Source organism: Zeus faber, assembly GCF_960531495.2.
Source record: "Zeus faber genome assembly, chromosome: 10".
NCBI lineage: Eukaryota > Metazoa > Chordata > Actinopteri > Zeiformes > Zeidae > Zeus > Zeus faber.
Window position 1 is genome coordinate 16279808 of NC_137199.1, and position 17611 is coordinate 16297418.

At 41.8% G+C, this 17611-nt stretch overlaps 3 protein-coding genes across 3 annotated transcripts in view; 2 read left to right on the forward strand and 1 right to left on the reverse strand.

Annotated features, from left to right (window-relative positions):
- ctsf (cathepsin F) overlaps positions 1-4981 on the forward strand; it is an 8621-nt gene extending 3640 nt beyond the window's left edge. Inside the window, exons 6-14 of the mRNA XM_080007703.1 lie at positions 209-322; positions 722-870; positions 1288-1384; positions 1495-1575; positions 2186-2305; positions 2444-2508; positions 2668-2758; positions 3150-3208; positions 3351-4981. Coding sequence (XP_079863829.1) covers positions 209-322; positions 722-870; positions 1288-1384; positions 1495-1575; positions 2186-2305; positions 2444-2508; positions 2668-2758; positions 3150-3208; positions 3351-3425 — 851 coding nt within the window. The 3' untranslated portion in view covers positions 3426-4981. The remainder of the gene's footprint in view (positions 1-208; positions 323-721; positions 871-1287; positions 1385-1494; positions 1576-2185; positions 2306-2443; positions 2509-2667; positions 2759-3149; positions 3209-3350) is intronic.
- Positions 4982-6626: 1645 nt separating this feature from the next.
- On the forward strand, positions 6627-9550 carry eif1ad (eukaryotic translation initiation factor 1A domain containing). Its single transcript, XM_080007826.1, has 5 exons — positions 6627-6746; positions 7540-7658; positions 7838-7946; positions 8422-8530; positions 9058-9550. Exons 2-5 carry the CDS (start codon positions 7572-7574, stop codon positions 9293-9295), a joined length of 543 nt encoding a protein of 180 aa, XP_079863952.1. The 5' UTR covers positions 6627-6746; positions 7540-7571; the 3' UTR covers positions 9296-9550.
- Positions 9551-11312: 1762 nt separating this feature from the next.
- Positions 11313-12704, reverse strand: LOC307235909 (N-acetyllactosaminide beta-1,3-N-acetylglucosaminyltransferase 2; the record flags this gene model as incomplete). Its single annotated transcript, XM_080008168.1, has 1 exon — positions 11313-12704. The coding sequence occupies one exon, from the start codon at positions 12702-12704 to the stop codon at positions 11313-11315; it is 1392 nt and encodes a 463-aa protein (XP_079864294.1).
- Positions 12705-17611: the final 4907 nt, after the last annotated feature.

Sequence of the window (17611 nt, forward strand, 5' to 3'; positions counted from 1 at the left end):
AATCTGGCAATATACAATAAATCTAATTCTAACAATTTAAAACAATAACAATAAAACAATTTAAATAAACAATTGTAATAAACCGAAAGCTTATTTAATTAAAATATATCAGGGGGGATGATTATGATTCAAGTGTAACCCAATTCCCATTCCTATATAGTAGTTTTATACAACAACCTATTTAATCTCTTCACTTTTGCCCTCGCAGAGGCCGACCGCCGTCTGCGTATCTTCCACCAGAACCTGGAGACGGCTGAGAAGATCCAGTCTCTGGACCAGGGCTCAGCAGAGTATGGCGTCACCAAGTTCAGCGACCTCACTGGTGTGTGTGTGTGTGTGTGTGTGTGTGTGTGTGTGTGTGTGTGTGTGTGTGTGTGTGTGTGTGTGTGTGTGTGTGTGTGTGTGTGTGTGTGTGTGTGTGTGTGTCTGTCTGTCTGTCTGTCTGTCTGTCTGTCTGTCTGTCTGTCTGTCTGTCTGTCTGTCTGTCTGTCTGTCTGTCTGTCTGTCTGTCTGTCTGTCTGTCTGTCTGTCTGTCTGTCTGTCTGTCTGTCTGTCTGTCTGTCTGTCTGTCTGTCTGTCTGTCTGTCTGTTAATATCATGCTGTTTGTGTGTTTTCTGAATAGGAGTTATCTACGTTTGACCAGAGACATACCTTGTGGTATTTGATTATTATACATGATTGTTGATGGTTCTTATCTTTTTTTAAAAATGTCCTCACCAGAGGAGGAGTTTCGCTCCACTATCCTCAATCCGATGCTGAGCCAGTGGACTCTCCATCAAACTCTGAAACCAGCGGCCCCTGCCCGCGATCCGGCTCCAGCGAGCTGGGACTGGAGGGAGCATGGAGCCGTCAGCACTGTCAAGAACCAGGTAGTTCATCTTATACCCCTTTCCCACTGCACCAAAAACCCGGCAACACCCGGTAACATCCATTTGTCATCAGTGGGAAAGGAAAAACCCAGGTTTCAGTCCCGGGTCAAATGACCCCGCAACAGACACTGGTTTTAATCGGCTCCACCTCCTATCGGCTCTGATGTGAACGCACCAGAAAAAAAACATTTTCTCGCATTTTTCCTGCCAGTGGGAAAGGTGACAACTGCCTATTTTTTTCGGGTTTACTCAGGTTTAAAAAACCTGGGTACACCCGTTAATCTTGGTGTGAAAACGGTAATAGAGGAAGAGAAGAAGTCCATAAGGGTGGACACAGAGCTTATGTGTTTCTAATGAAGTGTGTGTGTGTGTGTGTGTGTGTGCATGTGTGTGTGCGTGTGCGTGCGTGTGTCGCAGGGCATGTGTGGCTCTTGTTGGGCTTTCTCTGTCATAGGAAACATCGAAGGCCAGTGGTTCCTGAAAAACGGAACGTTGCTTTCCCTCTCCGAACAGGGTGAGGTGAACGCACGCAAAACCAAATTAATATTTTCCAGGACACCCTGAACTGATCGATTTCACAGATAAGCACACTGAGTTGAAAGTCCATTGATTTGTCCCGCTCAGAGCTTGTTGACTGTGACAGAGTGGACCAGGCGTGCAGAGGTGGGCTGCCGTCAAACGCTTATGAAGCCATCGAGAAGCTGGGTGAGGAGAAACACGGGCTGAAACACGTCTTTAGTATTCATTTTATTTTAGTATCTCTCAGGGCCATTTTGGCAGTGTTTGGTACTGAGACAGCATTCGCCGTGCTTCTTGTACCATCTTTTCTTCCACCGCGGGTTCATACCGAAGACACAGAGACTTAACCCTGAATGAAAGGGGACCGGTCGAACAAAAACGGTCGTTTACCAAACCGTGAATTTCCTGGCGACGCCGGGGCCATCTCCACATGTCGTCCACGCCTGTTTCACACCAAAGCATCTGATTAACCGAGTTCCAGATGTTACCAAATGAACCCAGGCAGTCGAAATATACAAATTAGGTTGAGAAAATGTGGAAAAAAAACAAAACGGATTATGATATCTGTAGTATGTGGTTTATTTATAAAAGTTCATTTAATGCATTGTAGAACTGTGTACACTGTCTCGTAAGGAAGGTCATAGCGATAAGAGTGCACACCTCTCATAAAGATTAAAATACCGATTCACACAAATTTGCTGTGACGCTCCCGAACACACTTTTGAAACAATAAACTTCCCTAAAACAAACAAAAATAGAAAAAACCCCATTAAAGCTCTCTTTTCTGTGCGCCAAGGCGGCCTGGAGACGGAGACCGACTACTCCTACACCGGTCACAAGCAGGGCTGTGACTTCACCAGCGGGAAGGTCGCCGCCTACATCAACAGCTCCGTGGCGCTGCCCAAACAAGAGAAAGGTGAGCAGGCAGAGCGGGCAGAGCGTTTCGAGCGAGAAGATGTCAAATCCAAACGCGAGGGCGTGATTTTGGTGGACTGATGTGTTTGATGTGTTTGTTTGTTTGTTTGATTGTTTGTTTGTTTTCTTTCACTCTCAGAAATTGCCGCTTGGCTCGCTGAGAATGGACCCGTGTCTGTCGCCTTGAATGCCTTCGCCATGCAGGTAATTCCCACGCTCCCCGTCTCTTTAATCAAGCCCCCACCGAGCCAGTGTGAAGGCACGTGGTGGAGTTATCCATGCTTTGTTTTTTATTTTCATGATCATGGCATGGTAGCACCCCATAAATGACCTTAAATGACCATATATCCATCTCCATCTCAGTTCTACAGGAAGGGTGTGTCTCACCCAATGAGGATCTTCTGTAACCCGTGGATGATAGACCACGCCGTGCTGCTGGTGGGATACGGAGAACGTAAGACTTTGCTCGATACTATAAATACTAAACACAATCATAAACTCCTATTGCACGTCACGGACAGGACAGGGCGAGGATGTCCGGCACATTCTACGGAAAGTTAAAACCAACCAATGGAAAAATATTTGTCCCGCCCGTCATCACGGGGCTAAACAACACCGCTATCAGCATTTAAAGTGTTTGCTCAAACATTCATCTGCATACACTGTTGTGTTTAACTAATTGGCTTGTTGTATCGCATCACAGCGGGCGCCCCGGCATTTTAATTTGTTCCGAATAAATGAGCTCTCTGCGACTATCGTGAAAGAAGTGAAGCGGCGCTGACCCGGATTGCTTTTGCCTTTTGAGACTCACCTCTCCAATTATGTGGATGTTCCCGCATTCCTAGGTAAAGGCGTTCCGTTCTGGGCCATCAAGAACAGCTGGGGAGAGGACTATGGGGAGCAGGTAAGAGATAGGTTCTGCAGTACCAGATTCTTTATGAAGCACAGTGTTGTTTTGGGGTTTGCCTTATTAATACAATACACGAATCCCTCTGCCATTCCTTCTCTCCTAATCTCTACCTTTCCTTTTGTTTTTTTTCCTATAGGGGTACTATTACCTGTACAGAGGGTCTAATCTCTGTGGGATCAACCAGATGTGCTCATCTGCTGTGATCAACTAAACGGCGCGCACCTCGCGCGCGCACACGTGACCGGACGATGACTCTCTGTTTTACCTGCCACGTACATGTAGTAGGAAATGCATGAAACTTGGGGTCGGACGCACAATACCAAGTCCTGCCGATGTTAGTTTGTCTTAAAACCAAATCGGCAATATTCCACCTCCGTACCTCACCCCTCATTCCGGATTGAGAAAAACCAGCTCAAATTAGACTCTTGTTTATGGGCCGAAGTTTTATTGGGATTCTGAAAATAGAAAATATAAGTTTTATAGTATGTTATAGTCCTCCTGGCAAAGAAGCTTTGTTTTAGGAAGTGATTTTTAACCGATTACTCTTTGAGCCTGTGTTGTGCTATTGTACCTTCCTGTCCGTTACTGCTTTCGATAAGCTATAGAGATTGTGCTTGTGTTTACTATTACCGAAGGTATCATTTTCACTCTGCTTCATGAAACTCCTGTTACATTAGTTGTTGCTATGCTGTTACGTGGTAGTTAGCAAAAAATAACTTGGTTGTATGAATGTTTGGGAAACATACGATTCTGAAATTGTTAAGATAAAGGGAACCTATTATGCTCCCTTTCCTTTCAGGCTCCCTTTGAGGTCCCCAAAACATGTTTTCAAAGTTTTTTTGCATACAAAAAAATAACTCAGATTATGCATTCTAGCCATTCTAACATGCCTCTAAAACATGCGGTTCCAGAAAGCTCTGTTTAAGTGGGGGGCACCACCCTCCTGGGGCTCCTAGTGCTGTGAGCCAATGGGGTTTGAGCAACAGTTCCGGGTTCTGTTCTATTTTGTCCGTAAATTTTCAAAGATTTCACCTTTACCAGTCCATCAAAATCTGTTTCTGAATCTGAAATTTAAGGCGAGAAATAAGCAATCCAGAATCTTCACTCATATTAGATCCACAAGGCCTAATTTTAAAATTGGTTTTGACTTTCGTGGACGTGCTTCAAGCTTGCGTGAGACACGGACACCGCACGCAGGGATTTTTTGTTTCATGTAAACATCGGAAAATAAAATAAAATATATACGTCTACAATAAGAACACACTATTTTTTTTTGGTTTTGTTTGGAAGAACGCACAGTGGAACACACGCCACAGTCTACTTACCACACATTTATTTATATTTTTTTAAAGAATGAAACGCAGCAGAATTATTTTTTAAATACTTACATTTCCATCATCTGAAGTTTCTTCACAAACCGTTGGTATTAATTCCTCTTTCTTTGAAAAGATTTGTGCTGCTCTGTGAAACAAACAGTTCAAGCAGTTCCCGGATGGCGCATGTTTCTCATAACTCCAGCCGTGGGTGCAGTTACTCAGATGGAGGAGGGTTCTAATTCTGCTGAACTTGTTTAGCCACATGTTTTCTGAAATAGACAGCTCACAAAATTTCACAGGTTGTGTGTGAGTAGGCCCATCAGAGACCCAAATGTAAGTGCTCAAGCACTGAAAAAGTGGGTTTTTCATAATAGGTCCCCTTTAATGATTTGTAAAAACTGTGAATATTGAAGTTTGAAAGGTCTGAATGTTGAATAAAAAATATAAAATCCTTCATGTTTATGTTTTTATTTTATTAGTTCATTTTTTAATTTATATTGTTTCTGTGTTTTTTATGAGAAGTCTATTTTACCCTATGGTTGTAACATAGAATAGTCACCACAATTTACTTTTTAAATTATTCCATTTATACCTTTTGGTAAACTGCAAAAAATGCTTTAGTTATGGCTTTTAATTTGAAAAGTGCAAACATAACTCTGACTTGAAGTTCTCAATTGAGGATGATTCAAGATTCAAGATTCAAGAGGTTAATTTGATGATGATGATTTCATGATTGTTTTTTTCCCCAAAGTGTTTAATCATGAATCCTTTTCCGAGAATGACATTATTTTTTGACTGATTTTTAATAGTAGAAAACACAACTTTCTGTTAAACAATGTACTTATTCTTGTGAAATTGCATATGCTTAAATCCAGGTTTATGAAAGTAAAACCTCTATCCTAGTGTTTCTCAATGGGGGTACGCGTACCCCTAGGCGTACATCGGGGTACTGCAGGTGGTACCCTGAAAATTTCAAAAGAAATATGTGTTAAAAAATATTGGTTACATATAATGTTTAAAAAAAAACAAACGATGCACAAACAGTACAGAGTTTATGTTAATTGTCTTTATTTTTCACCCAATGTTTGAAGATGAAAATGCATGAAAACGAAATAAGCATCAGAATTTGTAAGTATAATGAACCCCCAGCCCCCTTTTTATTTTCTTTTGTACCCATCCTTTTTTTTTTTTTGATTTACTTCTGTTCCTGTGTTTGATATGGCATTGTGAGACTTCGAAAGCCATTTTTTTTTTTTATATATTCGGAATTTGCCTAATAAAAGGTCAAATTAAAACAAATATCTCAAGAGGGCGTCACTAGGGATGGGCGGAGCCCCCGTGAAGCTTCGGGGCCTTTTTGGCCTCGTGTGGCATTGAAATGGTGGAACGCAGCGACGCCTGGTGGCATGTAGCAGTCATAACAACCGCTGAATCTGGAGACTGCAGAAACCTCGATCTGACGCGTGTGTGTGTGTGTGTAAAAAAAAAGTATTTGTACAGCATATTTTAGTAGATAGATAGATAGATAGATAGATAGATAGATAGATAGACAGACAGACAGACAGACAGACAGACAGACAGACAGACAGACAGACAGATAGATAGATAGATAGATAGACAGACAGACAGACAGACAGACAGACAGACAGACAGACAGACAGACAGATAGATAGATAGATAGATAGATAGATAGACAGACAGACAGACAGACAGACAGACAGACAGACAGACAGACAGACAGACAGACAGACAGACAGATAGATAGATAGACAGACAGACAGACAGACAGACAGACAGACAGACAGACAGACAGATAGATAGATAGATAGATAGATAGATAGATAGATAGATAGACAGACAGACAGACAGACAGACAGACAGACAGACAGATAGATAGATAGACAGACAGACAGACAGATAGATAGATAGATAGATAGATAGATAGATGGTGTGCTGGTCGCGTGGGACAGCGCTGTAACTTTCAAACCACTTCCGGCCACGTGGGTCGGAGACGTACGACGCGTCTGACGTCACGGTCACGTGGTAGTCGTCGCCCCACCCCCAACACGCTGCTTTCGCTTCTAAGCGGCGGAGGGTTTTTTTTGTCCATATTACTTTAGATCTGTTTGTTTTTCTTTCTTTCTTTCTTTCTTCCTCCCGGCGGACGCGCGAATAATAGCTCATATATTTTTTTTTTTTTACAACGTATTTTCAAGGTAAAGAGTTTGCTTAAACGCTGAAACGAACAGCTGTAGTGCCAAGGCAAGTTAGCAATGTAGCTGTTGTGCTGTCCAGTAGCTTAGCCCTCATCGGTGGAGACGATGACCATTGACTTTGTGGCATTTTGAGCCATTCGAGCTTCCGTAATTGTTTACATTTGCACAGGTTTTATTTGACTATACGCGTGTGTGTGTGTGTGTGTGTGTGTGTATATATATATATATATGTGTGTATATATATATATATTAACATCAGTTTTTCCATTTGTAATTTAGGTTAGCATCACTTATCATTATTTATATATATATATATATATATATATATATAGGCCTCAGCAGACAATAAGTCGACTTGTGAACAGCATGAGACGTCGTTGTCAAGCTGTAATTGATGCTCAAGGGCACATGACAAGTTATTGAGACATTTGACATTTTTTGTTGTGGTAAACCCACCGCTGTTGTTGGCTTCTGTTTCAAAGTGCTTCTACCTAAATGCGCTACCTTCATGATATATCACTGTAGCGTGAACTTTTTACATTTTTCATCAATTTCACCCGAAAGTCAAATATCCATAACTTTTTGTGAGGTGTGTGTGTGTGTGTGTGTGTGTGTGTTTGAAACTGCTCCATTTAAATTGTTATATTTGAACTTTAGCTCACCTTTTGGTTTCCGTTTGCTTTGATGGCGGGAACATATGTTCCCATGGCAGCCTATTGAAGTAAACAGCGGACAACATGGGCTGTTGTCTAGCCAGAAGCGGTTCTTTAAATGCTCGAAATGTCTTTCGCAGCTGGCGAATAAAACCTAAGCACAGCGTCCGCGATGTCCCAGGCTACAAAACGCAAGCATGTCGTCAAGGAGGTTCTGGGGGAATATGTGACACCTACAGAGAACCAGCAGATTGTGAAGGTAAGTGTGAATTGTAATTAAAAACGCTACTAATACCCAACATTTTATCCCAGATATTTATTCAAGTTGCAATGCCCACCCAATGCTTTTTTATTTTTTTTGCCAAGCTTACATGTTTGTTTGTTGTTTCGTTTTTTTTTGCGGCATCACGATCATATATGTACCTGTGTACCTTTTAGGTCACCAGTAGCCGTGGCAACAACCTTCACGAGGCTGTCACTGCTCAGGGTGAGACATTTCTGGTCAGCATGCCCACCAAGTTCCGGAAGAACATCTGGATCAAAAGAGGTATTCGACAAGCTGCCACTGCCGTTCTTCTCATATGATGCTTAAACTACAATCAGCCGTGACATGTAACGTCTTTATCATTAGTTGTTTATTTCTGCGATGAGAATTTTGTGATGTCCCTCGACATGAATATAATTCTGTTCAATAAAATTCTGATGTCATTGTCTGGGTTTTGGTCATAGAGCAGTCACATTGTTTTGGCTTATCAAATCGAACAGGGTCAATATTAAACTTCACAATGATTTATTGTAGCGTTTCCGTTTTTATTCTTAACTTTCAGTAGAAGTGCGTAATTTACACGGCACACAAGATGTGGCCATTTAGTTTAGTGGAGGGAATGCACTGGAGAACAGAACTGGGTGTGGTGCACGCACAGTGAATTTAATTTTATTTTTTTCCCTAAATGAATTATCTATTCTATATTCTTGAATTAAAAATGCCAAGATGAGCAGCGTGTCTGCTCTTTGCGTTCCAGGCAACTATGTGATCGTGGACCCCATAGAAGAGGGAGAGAAGGTGAAGGCAGAGATCAGTTCCATTCTTTACAAAGACAACATCCAGCACTTGCAAACACTGCAGCTCTGGTAAGTGGAAAACAACACACACTTTGGCTTCATGACCGTGTTGGACACTGCTAAAGCTGGGTATCAAATTTCAACACTTTATTGGCACAGACCAAATCATATTGATCAGATCAAATATGTCTAATTCTGTGACACTCAATTTCAGATTTAGATGCCTAAGTTAATCTCCTCAGTGTCTGTAACCCAATAACAAAAGCCTCTTGTACAGTTCAATGTAGCCTGTATTTTTTTTAATTGTTTTTTTTTAATCTAGGTAGAGACTTTATTTAACTCAAAATTTCCAGCAGACAAAAATAAATTCGATTTATTTTTTACAACAATTGAAAACATTGTTCAGGAACCAGTTTCAAGGTTGTTTGCATCATATATTAGGAAAAAAATGTAAAGCAATACATGACAATTCACAAATAACCTTGTGTTCTTCAGCATGAACAGTATGTACCGCTTATCTAAACTTCTTTAAACAACATCACTTTGATGTCTTTTAATCTGCATGTTATAACGTAATTTTCCCCTTGGCTCTCCAGGCCAGAGGGGTTCACAAAGCAGCAGTCCTCCCAGGAGGAGGAGACGGACAGAGAGCGGGGAAAGGGAGAAGCAGAGGACGAGAAGGTGGAGGAGGAGCGAGGGAGCAGCGACTCTGAGGACGATGATAGCGATCTCTTTGTGAACACTAACCGCCCAAACTACCACTACAGCGAGAGCGAGGAGGAGGAGAGCGAGGAGGAAGGGGACGAAGAGGAAAGGACAGAGACCAGCTCTTAGCGCAAGTGCTCGGGGTGCGATGGAGAAATGTGAACTGAAGAAATGAGCCGACAGTGCACAAATGAGTGGGTGAACTTTGCCCTTGTGAGCTTTATTCACTCAGATGATACCATTTACTTTGGGCATTTGACAGATTCAAATTGGTTCTCTCATTCTGCTGTTGAACTGAGGAATGCAACAAAATACCCTGTCTTAAATTTAGTCAAATGATGGCTTCTGTCATTTTGAGTGTTGAATTAAATGACATGCTTTTCATTTGATATCCTTAATTACAATTTGAAAACACACAATTGCAAGACATTTAGGTTGAAGGTCACCTGCACATGTGGCTCGCAAGTGTAATGCTTGCAACCACCACCCAGAGTAACATGCCTTCTGAATATTATTAAAACATTCCTATCTCTTTAGACCTTTGCTATTCAATATAATTCCACCCTGATGGCTCGTTTAATAGCCATAGATAGAAAGTGGTTTGTGCACCACTTTCTTGCATTTTGAATGGACCATGAAGTAGTATTTAATAGTTTGTAATTCTGAATCCGCTCAAGTCTGATTTCATATTTCTGCCCCAGAGACTCAGTTTGGTTATACTACAGTTGTTTACAGAGATGCAATCTGGAGATTTTCATACGATTGGTTTGACTACAATATTGGACTTAAATACCTACATTTAGTTTGCCCTCTTTCACTGAAGGCGTGCCATTAAAAAGTGAATGATTTGTCCGTATAACTTTCTTCAAGTCGACAAATATACACATATTGATTTTGAGAGAGAATGAATGTCTGTGGTCTCTCTCAGTTCAATGAAAGGAACAGAGTAGATTTGGCACTACACTATATCTTAATGAGTTGACATTGGGATAAAATTGTGATTTCCATTAAAACTGGATTTAGAATTTTAAGTATTTTCTACTGAAACAATTGCAACCTTGTGATGGTGGTAGCAATAAAAGCAAATAAATACAATCTATTAAATGTATGGCGTAAGGGCCTCAGCCAGTTCAACTGGAAATGTCCTCTAGCCTAAACAATTTACCCCCAAAGACTGCGCATTGTAGAATTCTTGCAGACATTTGGTTCATAAGATGAGATACATCCAGCATGCAAACAATTCACTTTTTATTAAGGATATTCCGGTTTCTCTGTTCCCTGTCCAGCACACTATAAAAAAAAAAGTTAAAGTTTAAACATGAAGTCAGAGCAAACTTTAAACACTGTTAGTTGTAGTAATAGTGTAGCAATAGGGGTAAATGACAGGCTAGTGAATGGTTCAGTGTTTGAAGCTGCTTTCACACATGCACGGCAACCCTGAAATTCTCCGGACATTACCCGCAGGAGCTGTATGTGTGAACGCAAACGTCAAAATCATTTGACCTGGAAGCAGCCAGCACCCTAGGTTCACTCTTCAATGTCAATACATAGTGAAGACAAAAGAATCACAGCTCTCCATCCTGTGCTGCTGTTTTATAGATGCACGGAACAGGCTTGAATTTTTGCTGTGTACGTCTCGGGTCGTAGTTATCCAATGGTTTTTTTTTTTGTGACTTGTTTTCTTTGTAATTTCTTATGGCTGAATCAGAAGAATTCACGCTGTGCCTTCTGAAAGAAGGAAGTCAGCTCTTTATATTGTAAGGGATGCATGTAAAACTATGTTAAACAACTTTCCATTTTGAGTGGATGGTAGTGTTGTATGAGATTGGAGCATGGGGTTAGTGGGAGGAAGGGATTGCACCACCACTCCAGCCCCAAAAAAATCCTGAGCTAAAATTGGTCAAATCCATCCATCCATGTAAAGGCACCCAATTATCACTACTCACAGCCACAGGTTTGGAGCCTTTCCCCGGACGCCAGTCCACCACTGGTACATGGTACATGATAATGTAGAAGAAAAATCCTAATTAAATCGATTTTAAAAAGTTGCATTTCCACCTAGTGTAATTTGATTTCTTAATGAACAATGTCATGTGATAATACATTTCCAATTGATCATTTTCTATTTGGATAACCTGGGATGGCCTTACAGTAATAGCCCAAGTTTCTTTTTAATTTTGGTATCCGTGTCCCTCAGAGTCACATTCCAGCACTGACACAGGTCTTTGAGCTTCCCCCACAACGTAATCACCTGGGAGGGTTTTCTTCTGTGGACTACTAAGATTTCATGGTAGGCACACGGTTCATTCTCTTCACCTTTGGGAAAGTCAAATGTGAGAAATGCTGGGTGATGTGTGGGGAAGGCCCCGAGCCTCCTCATGCACATGCCCACATAAACATCATCAATGGGAAACAGATGAACCCTTTTCGACACGTCATTTAGACGTTTCGCCAACAGGCCGGAATAGACCACCCCTCCCCCTCCAGCGTATGTAGGATAAATGCCCTTGTAGAACATGTCTGGGATAAAATACTTTGATATACTGCGTCTGTCAGGTGTTGCTGCGGCTATGACGTCCCCGACCATGAAGCTCCTCATGGCCGCCCGTGTCCCTGGCTTCCCAAGCTGGTCCTGGAGGTAATCCACCATAGCCGGGGTGTTCAGAAAGACATCGTCATCGCCCTTGAAGACAAACCGCGTTTTGCCGCAAAGTCGCGAAAACCAGTCCCAGAAAAGCACATCTTTCAAGGTCAGGTTGAAGAAGGTATCTTTGAAATCCCACTGGAGAATGTCCCCGTAGCGAATACTCTCCAGCTGCAGCAGCTCAGACATGTTCACGCCCAGCTCTTCGTAGTCCTCTCTGCCCAGCAGGAACACCCTGCGGATATAACCTCCGCCTTTCCTCCGGGCATCTCCTCCCTGTAATCCTCCGCTGCTGTTCCGCCTCTGACCACTCACCCACCCAACCTGACCCCAAGACTGGCGGATGGCCTGCCGGTTCTCAAAGTTGACCCCCTTGGTCTTGATGGCCAGCAGGAGCAGGGGAGGCTCCTTCCGTTCCTCTGTACCGGCTCCGCATGCAGCGTCCGGCTCGATGGTGATGGGATACTCCTTCCTTTGCATGTACTTCACAAACTCCCGCATCCGTTTGGACAAATTTTTGACGCCGCCCAATCTGTTTTCGGAGACTGTAGTTCCAGTAAAACTGTCCCTTAACAGGGGATTGGGTGCTCTTTTGGATTCCCTCGTCGTTCTTTGAGGATTCAGGATAGGGTTGTAGAACCGGTCGATAACCACTTGGAGCTGGTTCCAGACACCTCCCCTGTTTGGGCGGAGGTCCCAGAAGGTTCTTGGTAGTGGGACCAAGCTGTTGTTCATATAAATTCCTTGAGCGATAAAGTGGGATACTTCAGGCCGGGTGTTGATCATATCGTAGCACAGCATCACAGTGGTGTAGGTGCAAAGCAGGGCCAGGAGAATGCATGGGGTGCAGAGGCAGATCAGCACGTTCCTCCAGCGACAGGAGCACCGCGCCATCGAGCTGAAGAAGAAAAAATAGTTGGATAGTTTTAACTTAATTTTCTCCAAATAATTAATAAGAAGTTTTCTTAATAAGAAAGCCTCCATGGTAACCACATACAGGTCTGATTAGCCTGACGGCAGATCTGCTGTTGGATGATGTCGGCTAGTGTCTGAGTGCTCCAAAGTACCTGTGGCATAATGGTCAAAGAGATGTTTTAGGCAAAACATTAGTGTCTTTTGAGCTGTTGGCCTGAAATGTTCCCATTGATTAAAACTGGTTTCCATCCCGGAACAGCGAGACAACAGCAGAGTCATGACAACAGTGTGCATATGACCCCGCCCACCCACCCACGCATACACACACAAATGGTGGACTTCCTATATCTGCCTATAATACACTGTCACGTGGTTAAACATTTAACTTAAACATTACCGACATATATGAAAATTCTAAAATATTTTTGCTGTGGACCACCGGAATTATTATGTTGAAGATCCCTGGGGGGATCCAAAAAGCCCCCAGACTTCAGTGAGATGGGGATGGACCTGTGTGACATTGGCTGATGTTCCTAGGAAAAATACATTGCATCACAACAATAAAAATAAAAAAAATTAAAAAAGGTTCAGTCCAGTAACGGGTGTCAAACTCGAGTCAAAGTAAAGTCTGAATGGGAAAGAGATTTGTTTAGGTGTAGAAAGCTGATATATCCCGTATCCCTGCACTGTAAGATACAAATAGGTCTTTATTCCCCCTCCCCTAGTAAAATTTTGAGCCAACACTCTTTTGGTTACAGTGACATCTGAAAAAAGGCTTAGTAGCCGAGTCATTTGTTCCAGATTTAATAAGAATCAATGAGTTTTCCTGCTTACCCGTTTTGCCAAAGCCAGGTTCACGCGGACACCTCTACTGCCGCATTCAGAGTAGAGATAAACTGAGACATCAGTGATGAGCATCAATTCGAGCGGTTGACGGGGATCCTGTTTCAAACGTGTCGGGCGGAGGGAAATTCCTGTGGAGGCAGTTCTTCCGGGAGCGAGGAGCCTTGCAACACCCACTGTCACCGTCAACACCCCTGTCAAATGAATACTCATCTACATCTTTAAGGCCATCACAATGAGCCTCGGTATTGGTTTCACGGGCGTGGGATGTTTCTCACAGCACGTGGTGCCTTCAGTTTGAGGTACAGGGACCACCCAAGGGTCCTTCAAAAGGCTCCAGGGGGGGTCCCCAGCTAAAACATGAAAAAGTTCAACTTCGATATTGTTTTTTGTTGTTTTGTTTACAAGACGTTAGTAGAATGTATAAAAAAATGTTTTGATCGTGGTTTCACACTTTCCACTGATAGACGGGTACGGAGGAACAAACAAACAATGAACACAATTCACGGAACACCCTTCCCCTCTGGACTGAACTTGAATAGTTAGTGCTGTTCAAGTGAAAGGAGCAGAACAGAGAACTGTCTGAGGCATCAACTCATCCAGACAAAATGAAGATACTTGAGAATAGATCCTGTGTTTTTTTGGGTTTTTTTTTTTCGCTTTGTTGCAAGACCCGAATACTTTGGAAATCAGTTCCAAAATCGAACCAAATTCAGCAGTGGCACAAGCATTCAGGGAAATTCAAAGGTGGATGATGGGACGCCGGTTGGTCTCTTTAAATATCGAGTACCTCATGGAGTGGAGTCAGGTTTACTTTGACGATCCTGTGGTAAATATTGAATGTCTGTATACATGGGTGGGGACTCTTATGCAAAGACTATCGTAAAATTCTGCTGGATAACAGATCATATCGTTGATTACTCATCAGATGTAATTGGTCTTCATGCTAGGGATTTAGAAGGTGTCTGCACCCTTCCAGCAGCCAATATAACAATCTGGTACGGCGCAATACAAACTGGATTAGTTCATTGCTAGTGCTTGGTCATTTCAAAGAGCTCCTTAGAAAGAATGACGCTTTACCTTACCAGGCACACAAAGAAAAACCCAATGCGACACGTAAAATAATTATGAACTTGAGAGCGAGGGATGACAACTTTATTTGAGTTCCTTACAGACTCTTTAAAGAGGGATGTTTACAGTAAACCTCTCGAGCTCTCTCCCAGCCATGTCCTGCTGCACTGTTTACTGTACATAGACCACGCCCGGTGCAGGTGCCTCACCGTTGGAACCAAACTTTCAATAGTTCATTATCCTCTCAGCTTGCTTGGAGGCGAGCCTTCTGTTCTAAAGTTCAACGATGCACGCCTACCGCCTCATCCTGCTGACACCCAAGGGTTGGAAATGCCTGTCTTTCCGTATGGCATAGTTAGGCAATTGCCTGGAGCCTGGTGTGCCGGGCCTCGTGAATTAGTGTCGATTGATTTGTTTTCATTTAAAACTGTTTTCCATTGATCGGCGCTGTGCATCACTCACATCCCATGAGTATAATTAGATATAAAAATAAGAATTTAAAAAAAAGGCCCATTAGAAAACATACTGAGTGGACACGCACATGGTGGGCAGAGGAGAGTAGTGTTGGGACTAGTGAGTTCTCACAGGTTTGCGGGGCGTGCGACTCGCAGATTTTCTATTTTTGTACACACCTATAGCACAACGGACCAAATGTACATGTGTCGTCTGAATTCATTTCACAAAATAAATCAACCAGGTGAATAAGCAAAAGTAACAATAAACTTTTTTTTACAGCACTACAAGGATCATCATCAGTACAAAATATGCTCAGATAAAATACATTATTTCAATATGGTTAAATATGGGTGATTTTGTTTTAATCCATTATTATAAAACATTGTAATTTATATTGTATAAAATTACTTATAATTGCCGTTATAAAATATAGTTATTGATTCTATATGGAATTATATATATTTATCAGGTAAAATAAGAATAGTGTTCTAATGTTTTCTTTGAAAATTATTCCATTTCAATACAACAGGATCAATACAAAAATTGTTTTGACTTCCCAACTCCTGAGTCATTTGATATAGTATTTATACTAGAATTTAACATAATCTTAATCTTTTTTCTCGTCTTATTATATCTTCTTTTGACTGAGTGAAGAGTGTTTGAATGGTTCAGTTAGAATTCTCATTTAGCTTTACTCTCTGAAAAGAGCTCTCTCTGAGTTGTTGTTTACTAGCCATGCTTGCATTAAGTGAGGTGGAGAAGGGCCTCATATTGGTCCTGCCTCCGGCCTCCAAATTACTACAACCGGCCCTGATTGGGAAAGGAAAGCCCATTATGACATACACGGGCTGCCATAACCATACTAAATTTACGCAGGTTGGCATATAAAATGTAGATTTCCATTATTCTTTACCGCTGAATTGCATATAACTTAAAATTAAACTTAATTGCTCTCTGATGCACAGCCATCTGTTTGTGGAGTGTTATGAATCTCTGACACAGAAAAATGTCGCCACCTAGTGTCTGTTTTTTTATCCACTTTTTTATTCCATATTATTTTTACATTTGAAAAAAGTTAATTATCACAGCATGTGAAGAGATCATGAAGAGAAAATTGAGAGATGCACTAGTGTAGTCTGAACAGCTGCTTGCAGGATGTATAGAAATTAAGAAAGGAAATCCTTGAAAATGCTTGAAATCATTGTGTAGAAATTGCACATAATTGTCTTATAGCTAGTACATAACAGTCCCATTTCATCGTGTTGGCGATATAGATGCATCCAAATCATGAAAAGTGGTAAACAGTGGAAAACTCAGTGGCTTAAAAGGAGAAACACTCATTGTATAATATAAAAACGACAGGACCGCTTTGAAATGGTAGGAATAAAGATTTATTTTTCATATGAATGGGTGGTTTTGGAGTTTTTCCCTCTTTTACAAGTAGTATGTTTTTGATAAAACTTGCAAAAAATCGTCTAGCATATTCCAAGAATAATGGACATGAGATAAGGGGATTTATTGCTGAATGTTAAAATGAAGACACTTTTTTTTCACCGAGTGGAAAAACGATTTGCTTGCTGCTTTTTCCATGCACCCAACTACCAGTACCACTAGGACATGCAGGGGTCAGGGTGAAGAGGAGGAGGAGGAGGAGGGTGGGGTGCGGGCGGAGGAGGAAGGAGGAGGGAGGAGGGAGTCGGGGAAGGGAGTCGGTAGGTAGAAAAGACAAAGGCAAACTGTTTGACATACACAAACATGGAAGAGCTCATGGTTTCTGTGTGTGTGTGTGTGTGTGCGTGTGTACGTGTGTGTGCATGTGTGTGTGCACGTGTGCATGTGTGTGTACGCGAAGTTCATAGATCTAGTATATGTGTGTGTTTGTGTCATATGCATGGAGGTGTCTATGCTGTCATGTTGAGCATAGGTTCAAATGTATACGAGTGTATGTGTGTGTGTGTGTGTGTCGGGGGGGCACGGGGGAGTAGGAGGAGTGGGTAGGGGGGTGTGTGGGGATGAGAAAAAAAAGAGCAGGAGAAATCAGGATCGGGTGGGGTTTTACAATTCAACTAGCTCTAGAAGCACACTACCCTCACTTGCAGTATTTCCACATTTGCAAATCCCAGATTGTTTACAGTGGTTAAAAAGACAATACGAGCCAGACCTTTTGGGCCATGAAAACCAAAAGAGAAGAAACCTGCAAAAAACAAAGAAAAAAAACCTTGTTTATATTTATTTCTAGTATGGTTACGAAATTTCCCCTTAATCTGTCACAGGGAGGGGTTTGTCGTTTGTCATTTTTAAAATACTTCCTAAAATATCTGTGATCCATGCATTTCCTGTGTGATTTATCAAAAAAAACTACTCGTTGAAACTGACTAATATAGGGCCATGTATTGTATTTGACACAATATCTGGACACAATGTTTTTTTTGTTTTTTTTTCCTAAACAAGCTTAAAAGCTCTTCACTCTACCTAAATCCAATGTATAGCTTTGGGGTGGAGGAATTTCCCGCAAA

Bases quoted from the DNA above. Each gene is read 5' to 3' on its own strand.
- eif1ad (XM_080007826.1), top strand. From the start codon at position 7,572: ATGTCCCAGGCTACAAAACGCAAGCATGTCGTCAAGGAGGTTCTGGGG. The intron at 7,659-7,837 runs GTAAGTGTGAAT...TGTACCTTTTAG, and splicing joins AGAACCAGCAGATTGTGAAG to GTCACCAGTAGCCGTGGCAA. The intron at 8,531-9,057 runs GTAAGTGGAAAA...TTGGCTCTCCAG, and splicing joins TTGCAAACACTGCAGCTCTG to GCCAGAGGGGTTCACAAAGC.